At 39.5% G+C, this 16,400-nt stretch overlaps 1 protein-coding gene across 1 annotated transcript; it reads right to left on the minus strand.

The window, feature by feature from the left end:
• Nucleotides 1-355: 355 nt before the first annotated feature.
• Nucleotides 356-15,637, minus strand: LOC139718085 (ethanolaminephosphotransferase 1-like). The gene is made up of 9 exons (XM_071629576.1): nt 15,632-15,637; nt 12,598-12,666; nt 11,383-11,575; nt 10,538-10,806; nt 9,729-9,837; nt 4,268-4,316; nt 3,301-3,481; nt 1,564-1,746; nt 356-740 (listed from the first exon to the last, which is right to left on the minus strand). Exons 1-9 carry the CDS (start codon nt 15,635-15,637, stop codon nt 660-662), a joined length of 1,140 nt encoding a protein of 379 aa, XP_071485677.1. The 3' UTR covers nt 356-659.
• Nucleotides 15,638-16,400: the final 763 nt, after the last annotated feature.

The following is a 16,400-nucleotide window of genomic DNA, read 5'->3' on the forward strand; positions in this document are numbered from 1 at the left end:
GGAATTTTCATTTTTATTTCGCAAATTTTGCCAGAGCCAAGATTCGAGAAATAAAATGTATGTGAGAGTTCTTGTCTACACTATACGCACTGAATGTTAGAGGTAACGCACAAAGATTTCATGCCGCGAAAAAAGGCCGTCGGCTCCAATTTGTGAAAATTTCACTCATTCCACTCTTTCTTGATCTATCTATTATTTCTATTATCTATCCATTCATGTAATTATCTAACAAGTTTATATTTGTGAAATGTACAGTCTCGTGAAATACATGGCGTATAAAGTACAATGTTTATGAACGAATAATAGTGGTTTATATGCAACACTATTTGGCATGACAAAATTTGGATATAAAAAACAAACAAACAAAAACAATATGCAGGCCTGTTCAAAACAGCAGGCCAGGAAGGCAGAATGAAAAATAAAGCCAGGCAAATGTCCCTCAGTTGTCAGCAGGTCAGTGGTCAGTATGGTCAAAGTCCACAGGAATGACCAGGCTATCATAGTATTGATCCTTCTCCTCCGTCGCAGCAAGCCATGCAAATCCCTAAGAGTCACAACAGATGGAGGAAATTTCAGTTCTCCAGCTCACCTTGACGCACTGGGGGAGGGGGAGGGGGAGGAGAGCCGTTGGCCTGGTAACCATCGGCCTGGTAACCGTCTCATTTGACGTGATTCTTCTGTCTAGGCCGGGACGTGATGGAGAATGCATAGATGTTGAAGTGATCGCACAGCTGGGACACCTGCAAAACAAGCCAGCATATTTTTGTCTTTTATCTTATATCCAAAGAGATAACTTTTTTTTTTATCATTTTGTTTTTAAGCATGCACAATCACACCTTACAACTCGACAAGTAGATATCAAAACAGAATCTAACAAAGAACCAGTTACATTTAAATAATTAAACAGAGCTGTAAAGCATATGATAGGCAGGTACAGTTACTGTAAAAGTGGATATTTTTCGCGCGAATAATTTTTCGTGCTCGGCCGGGTAAGATGGATTTCTTGTGTTTTTAATTCCGCGGAATCGGGACATTAGCTACTGGAACATATGGCATGCAAAAATATTCGCACGCTTTTATTTTCCCGCTAGCGTCTGGTTGTGCGAAATGCGCGAAAATTTCCACACTGCAAAAATTTCCACTTTTGCAGTAGTCACTTGAATAAAAACTGTAGCCATGTGGTGGATGGTCCGAATTTGACTGCCTGAGGCAGACACTTGCACCTAACCACAAGGCCTGCAGCACTCCTAAATCATTGACACTGAATTTAGTATTACTCCTTGACCACTCTAAATGTGGAATATTTTACCATGCTGCCATGAACACGAATTCCATGTTTGACTGAACAATGGCAAAAAAGCAACAACACAACCAGTACGCATATTTTGAAAGACATCCAACTCTATACGGAAAGACGCACTCAAACATGCAAAAGTATAAACAGAACAAAGTGCACTGAAATTTGACATCGCTCAAGAAAAAAAAGAAGAAATATTGCTTGAAAGTTCCAAATTTTGAAGTTATCGGAATACAAACATTGCTAACTATGACACTGTGACTTACAACTGTTACTGCATAGTGGAGGTGCGCTACGGTGGAAAATCCAAACAGGGCGTACAATATATGGACTTCATACTCGCCAACGCCCATGACACACGACACAAATGCAGCCGCTACGAGCAGGATATTGAGGAAATTATGGGCCGAGGCGAGCGTGTCTGACATCTGGCTGATGATGAGACGAACCTGAAAAATAATGAAGTTCATGAGAATAACTTTAATCTGGAGTAATAGAAGATAATGTGACAAAAGATTGAAGCTTACTGCAAACCTACAATGGGCTTAAGAACATAATAAACACCAATCACGATGAAAAGCTACAGATGGCATAGTTGGGAGAATGTATGTACTACACATCGTAAAGTATAACACCCTTGGCATGGATATAATGAAACCATATTTTGAAAGTCAAAAAACTGTTGAAGAAACATAACAATTCATCTTCGAGTGAGTTGTTGTAATTTCACTTGATTTACCATTTATGATTATATTACTGTAATCATATAATCATAAACACATTTGTCTAGATTACGACTGCTTGATTTATCAAGGTTATTTAATATGTAGTATGAAAGTATTACCTATTTGGCACATACAATACAAAGTCAAGGAGGGTGGAGGAGGCATTTTAACACGACAAATTGTGCACAAATTGTTAGGGCTATGCGCACAGACCAATAATCAAAACGCAGACCAATAATCAAAACGCAGAAATTTTTGCAGTACATTAAAGGAGAAGGCTAGTAACTGATCAGTGGGAACCGGTGGAAATGCTGGGAGATGATTGTTCCAATCCTTATGGGATTCATTCAAGAGTTCATTGTATATCTATTGTTGTGTGAAAATGATTTGCTTCAGACCGGTCTCATATTCAAGTAATGTGCAGATTAATGCTCCCTCACTGACCAGGGACGCTAACCTGGAAGCATTAAACTACACATTACTTGAATATGAGACCATTCTGAAGCAAATCATTTTCACACAACAATAGATATACAATGAACTCTTGAATGAATCCCATAAGGATTGGAACAATCATCTCCCAGCATTTCCACTGATTCCCACTTATCAGTTACTAGCCTTCCACTTTAAAGGGACTGTACAGTACTGGTTGAGGTGAGGATTCAGTTTTATAACATTTTTGGTGAGATAATGAGAAACCTCTTATGAAATATGAAAGAATATTTAATTTCAAGAAGGATTTAATATTTGATGAAAATTGGCCTTGAAATGGCTGAGATACCCCCCCCCCAAAAAAAAAAAGCGATCCTAATAAAATTGACAGGCCACGACTTTTATTAGGATTTCTTTGTTTTTCTTTGTTTTTAGATATCTCAGTCATTTCAACACCGATTTTCATCAAATAAACTTTTGATTCCCCTTAGAATTGCAAGCCATGCTCTTACACATTTCATAGAGTGGTTTCTAAATATCTCGCAAAACGTTACAAGCTGAATCCTCACCTCAACCAGTACTGTACAGTCTCTTTAATTTTCATGCATTCTGCGCTACAGTTGGCTAGCACAAATTCCAAAACCCCACAAAAATATCTTCACAATTTTATCTGCACATTTTGAATGGGTTGATATTTGCACAGCGTGAATTCAAATGTTTTTGAGCATCTCAACACGAGAAATTAATAGCGCAAAAATATCGACGTTTACAGTAAAGGGTTGAAGAACAAGTCCAAGTGTGGTCAGAAGCCTCTTCTAGGGAGGAACACCGTGGGACAAAACTCACCGTGATGTTCGAGAAGATGACGGAGAGCATGAGGAGGAAGCTGCGGGTGTGGTACTCCAGGATGTTGGAGGGGGAGAAGTAGGCCCAGAGGGTGCAGGTCACAAAGAGGACCACCAGGGGGATGGCCGGATCAAGAGCTTCCCTCAGGGAACGCTGCTTCCCTGTATCTGTTGCATAGGCCCTGATTTTAAAGGGAAGGTAAACCCAAAGAGCAATGTGGATTGAGTGAAAGCAGCAACATTAGTAGAACACATCAGTAAAAGTTTGAGGAAAATCGGATAATCGATGCAAAAGTTATTAATTTTTAAAGTTTTGGTGTTGGAACCGCTGGATGAGGAGACTACTACAGGATATGACGTATGAGTGGACAACAATACGAAGAAAATATAATGGAAATTCAACAAATATTCACTTTTCTAGAATTATGAAAGAGCAGTGGACCAACCGCTTTCAGAAAGCAGGGGGAATAATTGCTACCCTTAACATATGTCAATATCAAGTTGATGGAATTTTTAATTTTCATGAAAAATTGATTTTTGTAGTATTTTCTTTATATTTTCTGGGTATTGTTGTCCACTCATACGTCATAACCTCTAGTAGTCTCCTCATCCAGCGGTTCAAACACCAAAACTTTAAAAATTCATAACTTTTGCATCGATTGTCCGATTTTCTTCAAACTTTCACTGATGTGTTCTACTAATGTTGCTGCTTTCACTCAATCCACATTGTTCTTGCGGTTTATCTTCCCTTTAAATCAGAGGAGACACAAGGAAGAGAGTGGCTATGAGGTCTAGTGAAAAGACAGTCACCTACATGGCTGCAATTCTATAAAGTGCTATCATACAGAGCTACTATTACACTTTCATCGCCAAACAAATTTGGTCAGCACACTCTAGTTCAAATTCATATGGAAACTTATATGGGCATTCAATGTGAAATACATCTCTATCAATGAATATTACATTACCTGTAGATGTTGTAGATGCTCTGAGGAATAGATGTGAATACAGCACCAACTGTAAATTAAGCAGACGGAAGAGAAAACAGAAGATATTAGAGCACATCACCGTGTTCTTTCCATAAATATCAATATTATTATGGCTTCCCATCAATAGAAATTGATGTGCTGTGTAACCAGAGGCTTGATGCGCATCATAAGCGACAGTAAACTAGGCATTCTTTGACAGTTTCCATGGTGAGGGAACGTTTCGTGGCAGGTGGTTTCACAGTACACCATGTACAATGTACATGTATTCTTTCTTGGATGCGAGTGTGGTCTTGACAGTAAATCATCATGCTAAATGTGTGTGTGCAAAATTGATCTCATGTCAACTTTGTGCTTTCTATGTAGTAAAGATATTTATAAAGGAAACTTCCATAACAGCTATAAAAAGGATAACCCTTGTTGATGACACAAGGATATGTCAAGTTCCACACCAAAAGATGTCATACAAAGGGAATGTTGCATGAGTAAATTATCTTTATGGAAAGTTGATGCTGCACATTAGAAAACACCAAGAATCATGAGACACATTTTCTTCTTTTTTTCTTTAAACCACACTTGGCATTTATCACTGTTTGTTGGCGCCACAGTGATAGAATACATACTTCAACAAATTAGCTATTAGTAGTTCTTATCTAAAGGGGGTCTTTTCTTTCTTTAATCCTGAAAGGGCCGGAATCTGCCTGGAATCTGGATTTTTTAAAAAAAATCTGAATCAAAAATTTCACTGGGATTTGATGGGTCCACTGCCTCGGCTATCAGCTGTCTTATCAATAGGTGACAATTATCTTGATGGAAAGACATTGACCTGCTCGATTAGCGAGTTGACAATGAGCTCTCTGATTTTTAAAGGAAGTTCCCATCATTAGGAATTCTTTCAAAGGCAATCAAGGGCAGGATGGAAAGACATAAAGTAACTTCACTTCATTATAGCCTGTGCTTTGTTTTGGGTTTTTTTATTGCCTACCCTTTTGTTTGTGGACCTTCTGACATTTTGTTCTTTGCCTACCCTCCCCCCCCCCCCCCCCCCCCCCCCCATTTAGGCAGGTAGACAATGACTTTAATAAGTCACTTTCAGGTACAAAAGGAATTAAAAAAAAGACATACTGAAATAATATCACCTTGATCTAAAAATTCTCAACATACGATGCTCTACATTAATATCTTGGATAATCTTAAAACATTTTTCGCAAAAAAAGAAAATTTCCTATTCTCCTCTATTCATTGAACACACACAAACACACATAGGTGATGATGTCCTCACCTCAACACTAACCCACTGATTCATATATTAAATATTAATGCGATTTTAGAAATAATTCAGTCCCACAAGTGGTCCCCACCCCATACATGTCATTATTGCTAGGTAGCTGCTCTGCTACAAATTTAGACCTGACCCTTTATGTGAATTTAGCTTAACCTTCTCAAGCTATTTCCTCAGCATTTAGTAATCCATCCAAACGTGATGTAGTTATAGATACCAGTAGCAAGGTCACCTATGTAAGTGTAGTAATGGCCACAGTCCAACAGGCTGGCTATGGTGTCACAATAGGGACTGTGGAATTAGGAAATCTCCGTCAATTGATTGACAGTTATTTTCAAGACATTTGTGCCAATAGAAAGCACTCCAGCAAGCAGGCCAATCAGCGAACAACGCTCAGTAAGGGTTAAAGTCACTGAACTCTATAGTGGAAGTGACGTTACGCGCAGTGCTTGAAGCCAGCGCTTTGCTTTAGTTGGCGCTGCCATTTTAGGACTCCACCTTGAGGCCCCGTCCACTTTACTATACGCTACTGTTGTCCAGAGGATACATAGAAGAAGCGTGTGTTCCTCAGTGGAAAGTCACTTCGATGTAAATTATGGGGCACCAAGTATCGCATGGGCTATTTCATTACGAAATGGCTCTCTAGTCACCAAAATGAACAGTGCTAACAAAACAACTGGTTTTATGACAAAATGAACATTTCTTCAACGAAATGATTGATTTCAAAATGACATTTTGTAGACAAAAGTACTCATTTTGTAACGAAATAGCCAAGTGACACTTGGCACCTTATTGGTGCCCCACAGCAAAGTCCCAAAATGGCCGCCACCGGCCTGGACTTCCGGTGACTTCAAACTTGTACCCACACTACTGCAACACGAGCGTAGTGGCTTTTCAGTGTGTAGTGCGCGCTGCGCCCCTTCCACTATATAGAGTTCAGTGGTTAAAGTCAGAGTGAAGCATAATAGGGAGCTTTAAATTTTAGACGCGCGGCCGTTCAGAGGGAAAAAAACATGATCTGAGCGTGCGCAGTAGCGTGCATCAACTTGACCCGCGCTTCTGCGCACGCTCAGATCATGTTTTTTTCCTTTGAACGTCCGCGCGTCTAAAATCTAAAGCATAATATCCCAACACAACCTTGTCCTCCGGCACAGGAGTCGGCAGGCGAGATCTGTTTTTTCCATAAAACCTATCCACTTTATGTCCTGTGATCATTTGATGTATAAGTATTATTTCTAAATATAATAAATGTTGGTTGTAGTTAAAATATAGTATTGTATGTTTTGTATTTAAATGTAAGTAATTAGATTAGGAAATCAAATTGCCCACCCGGCAGGGCTCCGGTACAATCAAAACAACAACATATCTCAACAGAGATCACATTATATTTTTACAATAACATGAAGAGAAACTTGGTGTAAACAGTTGTCCACCGTAATACCTCTTTACATACATCACTTACACTCTATCAAATCAACAGCTGATTTTTCTATTTTACAAATGCACAATGCTAAATGGCACATGTTTCCAAAGTTGTTGCTTTTTAAACTAACATGTTGACTAAAGGTAGGGCCTCACCTTCACTCTACGCATACCCCTGATATCATGTACGTACCCCTGATATGTAGTTCACCTGAGATCAAACCATCAAAGCATCATGCCTGTGTATATGCAGTATAGTTCAGTGTTTTCGTGTCTTCGTGAATTTTGCGACTCAACTGATATTACCCAAATTTACAACTTGCGAAAAAGTTGACCCCATATTACTGAATACCGATGCTTCCTATGTTCCCCTCAAGGTGACATATAGCTAACGATTTCCTTTGAAAAGTCATAATACTCGTCTCTCACTCTGTATCAATGTGGTTCTTGATGGCAAATTCAACCACTCATAAAATTATCTTGTGCAAAATTAATGAAAAATAAGGCCCATTTCAAAAAATTTTCAAATTTGTGGAACATATGGCATATATGCAGAAGTATAAATGGCATCTTTGTAGTCAATACCATGCAGGAATATTCCTAAGGAGATATAAGCTATTCACTACAGCTTTTCCTACATCTATGGAACATGCACTGCTAAAGACACAAAGTGGCATAAAGCATTACCTTCTCCATGCATTTTCATAGAAAATCCCCACACTTTACACATTCCAATTGCTCCACTAACACCTTCTTAATTATAATTGGCATTTAGCTCAATTGCTGCATAAAAAAGCAGGAGCTGAAACCTTAAAGACATAATTTTCTGTTCTTGAGACTGAATTGGGTTTATGCTGGAGCATACATTTTGTGTGTGTGTTTGTATCTTTTCACAGATCTATGATGACTAGTAAGTTGTAACAGTGTCAAATGTAAAAATTCAGGTCCAAAATGATAATTTATATCACATCTACAGTGATACATTGCATTTTATTGTTCAGAAACAGTCCACTCCCGTTATAACAAAATTCTTGAAGCAATAAAGTAAATATTCAGGTCCAAATATTATTATCTACATATTTTTACATACATTTAGTTGTCTGTTCAGCTTTACCAAAAGGACTGTGATAAAATAACAAAAGAAAGCTGCCAGTCCCGAGGACATCGTTATTATAGGAGTCCCCTGTACAATGTAGATCAGCAGAATCACACTTTATTCCCACAGTGGTAAAGAGTAAAAATGAGCGGTCAGGACCAGAAGTCACATTTGAACACCAAATTTAGAAAATCATACAAACATGCCTTTAAAAAAACAAAAACAAACACAAAAAACACTTTTTTTTCTTTTTCTTTTTCCTTTTAGTGTCTGAGGACACTGAGACTCTCACAGTGATATGCTCTATGCGAGAATGTATATTATTATTGTTTACTAATTATTTGTGTGCCACATTATTTTGCAATAAATGAGCAATGCATTTGAGGAAAACATGTAACTTTTTGTAGTGGTGTTTATTCTGGAAATGCATCACAGCAACGATGTAGAGAGCACTGCCAGCTTTGCTGTCATGCACACTTTGTGTCAAAAGCTTTCATCATGATGCTTCAATGTACCGTGGCATCTTCCTACTTGGTTTTAAGTGTGATTTTGTGCAAATGTTGCACACACACACACACACACAGTTAATGTGACACATTACCTTCCAATATTCAAAACTAACAGATCATCCCCAAATCCGTACATTCATTGAGATACATAAAGAGGACAGGATTATAAAGCAATAAGAGAATAAATCCTCGCTCTCCCTGAAAGCAAAAGATCAAGGCTGACACCAAGTAACATTTGCAGGGACCTGTGTATGACACAAAGACTTTACCAGTACCATCACAAGTTAATCCTGCAGCAAAAGCTGTAGATTCTTTAATACCACCTAACTACTGTACCTACGCACCAAGCCTGACAAAACATACGGTGAAAGTCTTACCAAATGCCATTTTGGCAAACAAGCAGAAGTATGAATTGGCGTCTGTTCCATCGTGGGAGTGAATCATAGTCAGTGATCAGAACATCATCTTATAAACTAGAAATACTGCTATGGCGACTGGTATGCCTCCACCATATCGCATATGTTCTCCTACAGTAGTAGGTATACAGGACGTCTTGACAATATCAGACTCGTTTCACATAATTGGCAAAAAACGGAAGTGACATACTTTGTCACAAATGTGCTGAGTGTTCACTTTTCTTGAACTAGGTTTCATTTGGATGGATGGCTCAATTGCTAACAAGAGCAAGTATTTGGGAATTTGAGCATTTTCACTTGACCTTTGACCCTAGCCCTCTGACCTCATGACCCACAAGTCTGCAAACAATTACTACCTGGTAATATCCCATTTTCATGACAATACTTTGATCTATTTTCACTTCAGAAACTGTCACCTTTCTAGGGAAACACTGCCTAGTGTAGCAATCAACAATACATCATTAAAGCTGCTCTTCATGGGATACCATCTTACTTGTATAATATGCCTAACACACCAAAACTTTGTGAACTCATGTTGTGCAACTTAACTGTAAAAGCTAACACAGAGTTTGTTCCATAAACCTTATCTTTTGTCACTGTGGTCCATTCCTAATGTCTGTCCATGATACTGCGGCTTTGAAAATAAAACAAAAAAAAAGAAAGAGAAAGAAACGCTTCCTTGGAAAGAATCGATAAAGATTTTTAAACGAATACTCACTGCAAACCAAGCTCAGGAAGAAATAGTTGAACTGAAACCCATAGGGAAGAGTGATTTTCCAAATCTCATATCCATACAGACCAGTCAAGAAGTACACCACTGCAATAGCCTGTTGGGATAGGAGCACATACTGTATAAACCAATAGATCAACAGTCATATAAATTATTATGTACGAACGATAATGACTATGATAAAATATACTACTATTACGACCACTACTACTGATGATGATGATGATGATGATGATAATAATAATAACTAGAAAAGCACTTAGACAGCGCAGATCTCCGCCAAGCAGCTCATTTCCACACACAATGCTGAAAATCGCCTCATTTCCCAATATAAAAAATGGATACAGGTGAATCATCTATTCATTAACAAACTCAACAATTATTCATAAGGATCAGAACCAACACTTGCTGTCGGCGAAAGCACGGTGGTCTAGTGGAGATGACGCCTGTCCAGTGATCAGGAGGTCGTAGGTTCGAATCCCGCTCGAGTATGTACGCCCTTGATTTTTCACCATGGCTACTACTAAACACTGATCAATTCAGTGCTTATTTACGTCGATGTAGGGCAATTTGTTAATCAGTTGCAATGAAAACACCTTGACGAAAGAATTTCATGAATTTCATTCAATGATTCATTCATTCATCAACTAACCCACACATTAAATCAAGGAAAGAAGGAATGAGTGAATAGATACCTGTATGAGTATAATGAATGAATTTCATTCATTAAACTCATACATTCCTTCCTTCCTTCCTTCATTCATCCATCCACCCATTCAAAATTCAACACCACTCACAAGCTGGCTGAAGTCGTAGCTCCAAGGGAGAAAGAGGACGCCAGTCAAGTACTTCTCCCAGTGTGACATGAAGAAAGCCGTGATGATGTGCCACTGGACAGCGTAGAATATCCAGGAGGTCCCGCCATAGTCTTCCAGACCCTTGCCGAAGATCGAGAAGAGTCCGATGGGCAGGAGGGTGGCCAGGATGCTGTCGCTGCCATGGTCGAACAGCTCCCCCAATGGCGTACTGGAGCCAGTGCGCCTCGCTTGCTTGCCATCAGTGCCATCTAAAAGATATGTTATATTCATATGAATGCATTAAGTCTACTGCTTTTTGAATCTTAACATAAATCATAGTTATCCCATTGAGGATGAGCTGATTTTACTACAACACGCATTTCCTATAGACACTTGCCGGGGTACACTCAGGACTCATCCTCAACGGTTTAATCATATAGTAACTTTTCAAAAATACTTGTGACACAAGAATCTTGAAGCGCAAGTCAGCACGACTGTATGTTCCATTTGGTTTTGATAAATAGAGTTTGAAACTTCAGGAAAATAAAAGAGTAGCAATTTCAAAAACTCTGGACTTACAATTCTAACATGCAATTCTGAGAAAGTTATGCAATTACAAGGTTTTACTATACTATCATGAAAAAAATTAAACAAACAAATCTCCAACTGGTTGGTACACAAAAGGGAAAAATAAAGTTTACCTGGTAGATGCAAACTGTAAATAGATTGTTTCCTTTCTGTTTTGAAAACAAATAAAGAAAAAAATATAATTCCAAACTCCCCACGAGCAATGACCGCAATCACTGTGCCAACAGAGTCTGTTCAAACGGCGTCTTTCTTCCTACCTAGGGTGTGGCCAAGGAACTGGCAGGCCGAGGCAACGAACCAGACCCAGTTGGGGACAGGGGGGTAATCCGTCAGGGTCCTGTTGTTACTGAAGTAGTCCCAGTCATAGAAGGCCAGGAGGAGGAAGAGAGCCAATTGAAAGAGGAATCCCAGGAGGGTGAGGAGGTTGGGGGCAATCCACAACGGGTACAGCTGTAACAACAACCAGAGTGAAACACGCGATCATTCAATCTCCACCATCCCTCTGCTTGTAGGGTGGCTATTCACAATATTTCTTGGGGTTATTGCCGAGTTGGCATTATCAGTCAAAAAGTATTAGAGACAGAAAACTTTGTTTCTGAACTACACAAGACAATGAAAGATTGAAATTCCCTGCTTACATGTACATACTTTTTTTCTTGAGCAGGTAATCCTCACAATAACATTAATCATATCAAAGTTTCCACCTTAAAACCCTAACCAGGCCAGGCTTTTTGACCTGTTCTGTGGCCGTGGGAGGGTTGATTCGAACCCCCCCCCCCCCCCCCCCCCACCCCGAGATCTCGGCCGTCGATCGCGCAATTGCCCTGAAAATTGGTTCACACATTACTTGCTGCATAATCTACTTTTAAAAACTATAAAAGAAAAAAAAAATTTTTCATTTTTTTATATTTTATAGTTAATATGCGTGAAATCATAAATTTTACTCTAATTCAGAAAATAAAGCTAATAGCATCCTAATTTTTGGTGACATAGTTTCTTGTTGCATTCCTAACAATGTACTTAAAAAAAAATGTGGTATCAAAATTAATTTCTTATGTATTCTATTGGCGCAGTCAAAAATTTTCGTGCAGTAGAATGGTCGCGAAAAATGTGGAGGGGGGGTTGATTCAACCCCCCCAGCCTTTTTAGGGTTAATATCAAACATGATAAACCTTGACTTTTTAGCGCAAAAAGAAGAAAATCTACTTGCTATTCCCACTCACTACAAGCCAAAATATTGCCTCCTGACATACACAGGATAACTTGGATACGTGTTTGTATACAAGTTCTAAGGAAAAAGGTTATACTCTGGAAAATTTGCATTTTTCCTGAAGACATACACTATGTTTATATGCAAATACAGTTTGTACCAGAGATTAAAGTTCAAACAGACTGTCATATTTTTATTTTAAAAAAAAACATCAACAAGCACACACAAATCTGAAGACATATTTCTAGAGAATTTCACATACCTTCACACAAGCATTCCAAAATGGGTGCATCAAGTAGATAGCCAAGGGTGATGTGTCCTTGCTGCTATACTGGTAGGTATAAACAAACAAACAAACAAACAAAATAAATGCATGCAAACAAATGCGCATAATTTAATAGCGAATAAGCAAAATCAATTACATACCCAGGTCATTTCATTAACTCGTTGAAGACGAGTCCTCCCAAGTATACTCAGGCAGGTGTCTATGGTATGGGAAATGCGTGTTGTACCAAAATCAGCCTGTCCTCAACAAATTAAAAAAGAAAAAAAAAAAACAAGAATTCTGTGTTCCATAGAACTGAAGATACAAATCTGTCAAATGCCCATTTCATCATCCTGTGCCACTAAAGTTGTGTCAATCACTTTAACTTCCTTGAAGTATCGTGTTTGTCCATGGATGTATTTATGTGCTAATCACAACAGAATGATAGCCAGAGCTGTAGTGGTAGCTAGGGGGTGGAGTCTCTGTCAGTGTAAGAACTGAGAACTAATCGAGAACTGATGCAATGACAATTAGGCCTACTTACATGTAGGTACTGTATCGGTGGTAACTAGGGCCTACTGTAAGATGAAAAGAAATTGACTTGCCTATTTATAAGTATTATTATTATAGTAAAAACAAAAAACAAAAAAACCTGCACCAACCCACAAGATTTAAACTCCCATGTCAAAATTTGACTGTGTGCAAAAGCACAGCCAGATTTCTACATGTAGAACTAGAAGGCTGTCAAATTTTTAAAGTTTTGGTTGAATTATGGGCGGCTTGATTTACTCAGCATACAAGTAGCTTGATTCTACAGTTCTCACTCTCAGCCGTGCTCTATTAACTTCACACAGCCCTGTTGCTGCACAGGCTACACAAGAAAATGAGTGTGGTTCTCAGCATAAACATTAATACTTTTGAGAATTTCAATTTGGAGGTTTGACTCTGCCAACTTCCACTACTGTTTATATAGTTTAATTTTTGTGTACGGATATTTATGCGAATGACGAGGTCATAGACATTTTTGCTGAGATGGTGTGGTCTATCGCAAATTGACGCTGACACTTACGTTAATGCTCTATTTAACATCGCACTGCCTCTGGTCGGGCTATTGCTAGGCATTTATAAGCACAAGGAGACAATTTTGCATCTTGTTCAATTCGCAATCCAACTGTGATTCGTGAAATTTGCGAAAATTAAACCCTCAGCCTGGCGAAAATTCACTAACAGCTTATACAGTAATTTAACTGCGATTAGTAGTAACTTAGCTTAGCATGTTTACGGGGGACGTAACCCTGGGGCACTCCTTCACAGAGTTATACTGTGGCCAGTGGGCCTCGCGTTCGGGCTGGTCGCAGTTGGGGGGACTCTATCTACCTCCTGGTACTTCAGCGTAGAGGACTACTTACAATGTAGGACTCTAGACTACAGTCTACACCATGTATGGTAACGTCTAAGGGTACCACCTATCGGCATCGATCTATTGATATCGACCACCTACTGACATCGACACCTATCATGGCTGATTACGTATAGAACGAAAAGGTATGTGTGGGATTAAGTGCCATTACTATTAGCTATGCAAACAATAATGCACCTGTCAATTGTAAGACCCACTATGTGACCCCCGGGAGAAGTGCGTCATGGGTGATACCTGGTACTTGCGCCAAAATTATGGACTCAGGGCACCGTCAAGGACACCTTTGGTGAGTCGCGCCAGAGACGTTATGGTGGGGCAATGTCAGTCTCTTTACTGGGTGGGTTCCGATGTGCGTCCAATTTAGTCCACTGCTGGCACTACTTTCAGCACCGAACGCGCGTTGTACATACGCACGTACGCACAGGACCGGTACCGTATTACTGTGGACGCGTCGATCAACGCATGTACATGAATGTAGAATCAGTGAATGCATGTGAACAAGAACTCTTCAAAACAACCAGTAAATACTATTGCAGTTCAAATATTTGACAAATGCAATAATACACTTCAAAGAAACATCAGTTTTTCAAAGCCAATTGAACATGAATGTACATGTACGAAGTGTAGGCCTACCTATTCACGATTGCTATCTTTGAAAGTGCATGTATTTCGTGTGGCAGTGCCGTGCGGTTGCGATTGCTGCTGGTTTGGCACTGAAAATAGAGCTGTAGTCCCGCTATAGCGCAACGTACAATATGCATGCGCATGCACATTAGTTGTAACCGTGCAGCAGCACACATTCACGCGCATGCACTGCACAATCCGTATGTACTCGAACGACGAATTTGAATTTGGAGGGGAAAAATGTTCAACAATAAATATTTACGAGGGATATTTTTACATATCAAAACTACTGTTATTTTAAGGTCAAAATTTTCTGTTGATAGATTTAGTGTAGCAAGTGAAAATAAAGAAGACACAAGTTACAGACATCAAGAAACCTCCAAAACCCGATGTGCGTAAGATGGAAAGTCAAATTCTGTGGAGGTAAGTCCAAATTGTGACGGAGGGTGCGTATAATTCATTGAATGGTGAGTCCAAAGTGGCGACGGAGGGTGTGTACATGTAAATAAGAAGTGGACTCTCCTTTGACCATGACTGACATCTCCCGGGGGTCACCTAGTAGTGGGTCTTACAATTGATAGGTGCATAATAACAAAGAAACAAAAATCAAACTCATAAACAAACTAACAAAACAAACTAAACATATTTCAATTAAAGCAAGTGGCCCTTGATTCGCCAGGGTTCCATGAATCACCCACTCTTACAAATAAAAATTCACTGAAATTCATGAATAAAAAATGGCGCATATCAAGTGCAAAATTCAAACTATGCAACTATCTCCACACGTGTTCCGAAGTGCACAACAGTGGGCCATGTCACCAGACCCCCGAAATCATTAATCGAACCCTCCCGAGTCAACTCGCACAAGCAGTTCAACGGGTAAGTAAAGTAAAGTTGCATAGCAACACATATAGACTCGTTTCATTCCAAGTTTTGAAGTTACTAGTCTGTTTATTGGCATCGAATCTATACTGCAAGTACACTTACAGCCATGATTGCATCCGTTTCTGAGATAACTTGAGCGTTTACGCCATATTTATATTTTGCATGCCACCCGTGCCGGCATTTGCTGTATCTCCAGTGTTCGATCGCAACGTGTTGTGAATGCAACGAATCTCTCGCATAGCGTGCGAGTACATGGATAGTACCGCGCATTCGTAGTGCATTATAGTACAGTACGTGCGTAGCACGCGCGCTGATACATTCACATAGGTTGGGCGAGCGCACCGTACGTCGCGCATGTTGATCCACGGACATAGGGGGCCGAACAATGCATACAGGGGGCCGAACGATGGTCGCAGCGCAAGCGTTCGGATCATGCACGCTATTTTGCTTCCGCTGCTTAGGATGGCGAACATTGGGCCACTTGCTTTACACTTCCGTTCAGTAATGATGCACGACTATGATTTTCACGTGTATTACCTACATGTGATGTAGATCTATAGTGTACATGTATGGAGGGAGGGGTGCCGATCGTGAGGTAGGCCTACCCTTGGCTTTACAGCCGCGCGAAGAACATGCATCGCATGCACTAAAATTGCGTTACTTTACAGCGGAGGTTCAGAACTACAGAATCAATAGGACAGTCATGAGATTCGAAACTGAAGTATTTACGGCATATTTGTAGAAAAACTTAGAAGAACTTGTTTTATACTTTCGGAGTAAATGAGTTGCAATTCAGGGTGCCGATAGGTGGTACGTACACCCTCAATCATACACTGTAAAGTTACTGTATGTCAGTCCGGGAAACCCGCTC

The sequence above is a fragment of the Diadema antillarum genome, unplaced genomic scaffold, assembly GCF_040938485.1.
Source record: "Diadema antillarum isolate AM-2024a unplaced genomic scaffold, OU_Dant_1.0 scf00000088, whole genome shotgun sequence".
NCBI lineage: Eukaryota > Metazoa > Echinodermata > Echinoidea > Diadematoida > Diadematidae > Diadema > Diadema antillarum.

What these genes read in the sequence shown, in the direction of transcription:
- LOC139718085 (XM_071629576.1), bottom strand. An exon ending in TTTGGAATGCTTGTGTGAAG is followed by an intron (nt 11,576 to 12,597) that starts GTATGTGAAATT and finishes TTGTTGTTACAG; the next exon opens with CTGTACCCGTTGTGGATTGC. An exon ending in TCATCTTCTCGAACATCACG is followed by an intron (nt 1,747 to 3,300) that starts GTGAGTTTTGTC and finishes ATTATTTTTCAG; the next exon opens with GTTCGTCTCATCATCAGCCA.